The sequence below is a fragment of the Sorex araneus genome, chromosome 3 (assembly GCF_027595985.1).
Source record: "Sorex araneus isolate mSorAra2 chromosome 3, mSorAra2.pri, whole genome shotgun sequence".
In the NCBI taxonomy this organism is placed as follows: domain Eukaryota; kingdom Metazoa; phylum Chordata; class Mammalia; order Eulipotyphla; family Soricidae; genus Sorex; species Sorex araneus.
Genome location: NC_073304.1, coordinates 39636824 through 39640202, shown reverse-complemented (window position 1 = coordinate 39640202; position 3379 = coordinate 39636824). Strand labels below are relative to the sequence as shown.

Below are 3379 nucleotides of genomic sequence, written 5' to 3'. Positions count from 1 at the left end.
CCTGCTCCCTCCCCATCCCTACACTCCCCGCAAGGTTTGCTATTTCGTCCTAACAACTAAACTTGGACGAATTCTCTATTTGGTCCTGTCCTCTTAGTCTTCTGGAGACCTCTTGACCCAAGCAATCGCCTCGCCTCAAAGTGGATTCCAGTGGCATCACTGCCTCTTTTCGGGGATAGGGGTGGGGGTGGGGAGGAGAAGGAGGATAGAGGCGGGGGAGGTGGGGTTTGAAATGCTCTCTCTCTCTCTCTCTCTCTCTCTCTCTCTCTCTCTCTCTCTCTCTCTCTCTCTCTCTCTCTCGCTATCTCTCTCCCCCCCTGCCATTCGCGCGTCCTTTTCCTCCAGGTTCTGCAAAATACTGCGGGGGAAGTCCGCGGGTGGACGGCGGGCGCTGTCGAGAGCGGGGAGGTGCTGAAATGGCCCGGGCGCGCAGGTCGCAATCTTGATTGGCAGAGCGTGCGGGTGACTGACAGAGGGTCTCCATGGCGCCCGCGCCGCCAATCCGCCCACCCCAGTAGCCGCGCCCGCTCGCTGGCCTGCCTGCGCGCCCGCACGGAGCCGAGTCGAACCCGAGCGCTGGCAGCCCGCGCTTGCTCCCCGCGCTCCCGCTCTGCCGGCGCCGCCCGGGCCTTGCGCCTCGCCGGCCCCGAAGAGCCCCGCACACCCCGCCCGGCCCGCGGGCAGCCGCTGCGTGTCCCGCTCGACGCTCCGAGCCCCCGCGGCCGCCCCCACCGCCTCGATGTTCCAGCTGCCCATCCTGAATTTCAGCCCCCAGCAAGTGGCCGGGGTCTGCGAGACCCTGGAGGAGAGCGGCGACGTGGAGCGGCTGGGTCGCTTCCTCTGGTCTCTGCCCGTGGCCCCTGCGGCCTGCGAGGCGCTCAACAAGAATGAATCGGTGCTGCGCGCGCGAGCCATCGTGGCCTTCCACGGCGGCAACTACCGCGAGCTCTACCACATCCTGGAGAACCACAAGTTCACCAAGGAGTCGCACGCCAAGCTTCAGGCGCTGTGGCTCGAGGCGCACTACCAGGAGGCGGAGAAGCTGCGGGGGAGGCCCCTGGGGCCCGTGGACAAGTACCGCGTGAGGAAGAAGTTCCCGCTGCCGCGCACCATTTGGGACGGCGAGCAGAAGACCCACTGCTTCAAGGAGCGCACGCGGCACCTGCTGCGCGAATGGTACCTGCAGGACCCCTACCCCAACCCCAGCAAAAAACGTGAGCTGGCCCAGGCAACCGGACTGACCCCGACGCAGGTGGGCAACTGGTTCAAAAACCGCCGACAAAGGGACCGGGCGGCTGCAGCCAAGAACAGGTTGGTACCGAGATCTCTGCGCCCGCCGAGCGCTCACCCCTGCCCCTCTACCTGGAGCCCCGAGGCTTCTTTTCACTCGGCATTCGGAGCTCAGTTTGAGTTGGGACCGCTGTGCTCTGAAGTCTTGAGTAGGAGTATATTTGGGGGTTCTCCCAGTCTAGGCGCTCTCTCTCTCTCTCTCTCTCTCTCTCTCTCTCTCTCTCTCTCTCTCTCTCTCTCTCTCTCTCTCTCTCTCTCTCTCTCTCTCTCACACACACACACACACACACACACACACACACACACACACACACAAGGTGGGGTTGGGGGTAATCTCACCAGCAGCCATTCCCAGTCACCAAACCATGGTCAGCATTAGAAGAGGAAAATTATAGTTCTGAAACATTTAGGGACCCCAACACCTAAAGCGAATTTTTGTCAACCTGGATCCAGGCTCTTGTAGAGTGAAGCGGAGTGTATTAGCCACCTGTGTTGAGCACTGTCATTTTAAAAGCCCAGATCTCTACATCACTAGTGCTGACGGTGGTTCTTTTCACCTAGAAAATGGGAGATCTTTTCCCACCCCTAACCAGCCCTCTCTCAAAACAACAGGGCAGTTGGCTGAGGCTTTTCATTCCCCTGCTTTAGCTAAACATTTTGTCCAAGAGTTGATTACTTTCCCAGGCCTAAAACTCTGGGCAACCAACCCAGGACAGCTCTTTTTTCGCCACTAGTTTGAGCCCAGCTGGCATTGGGGACACTGACACAGGCCAGAGTCTTTCTTAGAAGTTGATTTGTCCTTGTCACCCTACCTCATTTGTCATCAACAGTCCTGCAAACCTCTTAATAAAAACTCCATCACAGAAATGAGTCAGGGGGTTGTGCAGGAGAGGGAAAAGATTCATAGGAGGATGGGGCAACTGCTGGGTCCTATCAATTCCTTGCTGGCCTCAGTTGCCTCCTTACCCACATTAGCTGCCCACATCTGATCCACCACTGAAGGGAGGCATGTGGATGTGTGGGGTAGATGGGGACAATATGGCCATGTTACACACTGTGACTAGTATCCTTTTCCTTTCCTATAGACTCCAGCAGCAGGTTCTGTCGCAAGGCTCCGGGAGGGTACTGCGGGCCGAGGAAGAAGGCACACCCGAGGTGCTGGGCGCCGCCAGCCCAGCCGCCAGCCTATCCAGCAAGGCAGCCACTTCGGCCATCTCCATCACGTCCAGCGACAGCGAGTGCGATATCTGAGTTTCTCACCCAGCCGGCTCAGAAAGAGAATTCAGTGTAAAAACAAAACAGAAAAGAAAAAAGAAAAAGGACCTAGACAAACAAAATGAAGGCAGTAGGGAGGATGCAAGACTAAGCAAACCCAGGACTTAAGAAGCCAAGCGACCGGGACACAGTGGCTGGAGACTGGGGCCAGGTTCCCTGTCTGCTGCCCTGCATGCCTGGCTCCAGGAGCACCTTCCCACTGCCACCCGGATTCCCTGGCGAGGCCAATCCAGTGCCACAGTCTCCTTGCTTTGCTTTCCCCCCAAGGATTTAGCTGCAAAGATGCCTCCGGAAACCTGAACTGCAAGCTGCGCGACAGCCCTGAATTTCTCGTGGGTATTTCACGTCAAAAGGACGCTGTTATATATGTATAACTTTTGCTTTAAATTTTTAAAAATCAAAACATATATATACTGTTTACTTATTTAAGAGACTACCGTGGTAGGTTTCTCTATATCTTGATAACTTAATGTTTCTAAAGGTATAGGGTGGAAAGGTGGGTTCTGTGTGAGAAGCCAAACAATAAAAACTGGTGAGCATCCTTTCTTAATTAAGGTTCTCTCAGATTCCTAAATGAAAGAAAGAAAAGGAAAAAAGGGAGGGAAGGAAGGAAGGAAGGAAGGAAGGAAGGAAGGAAGGAAGGAAGGAAGGAAGGAAGGAAGGAAGGAAGGAAGGAAGGAAGGAAGGAAGGAAGACAAAATTGTTCTCTCATTTGGCAGGCAGGGGCCCTTGTGCAAACAGTCTATCTTTTGCCTTTTCTGATGTCTCCTGGCATATTTTTTAAACAGCCTTTGGTAGTTCCAGAACAACCTTC

At 55.5% G+C, this 3379-nt stretch overlaps 1 protein-coding gene across 1 annotated transcript; it reads left to right on the top strand.

Moving 5' to 3' along the window:
• The first annotated feature begins 664 nt into the window (after positions 1–664).
• SIX6 (SIX homeobox 6) lies at positions 665–2541 on the top strand. The gene is made up of 2 exons (XM_004612383.2): positions 665–1311; positions 2376–2541. The coding sequence occupies exons 1-2, from the start codon at positions 740–742 to the stop codon at positions 2539–2541; spliced, it is 738 nt and encodes a 245-aa protein (XP_004612440.1). The 5' UTR covers positions 665–739.
• The last annotated feature ends 838 nt before the right edge of the window (positions 2542–3379 follow it).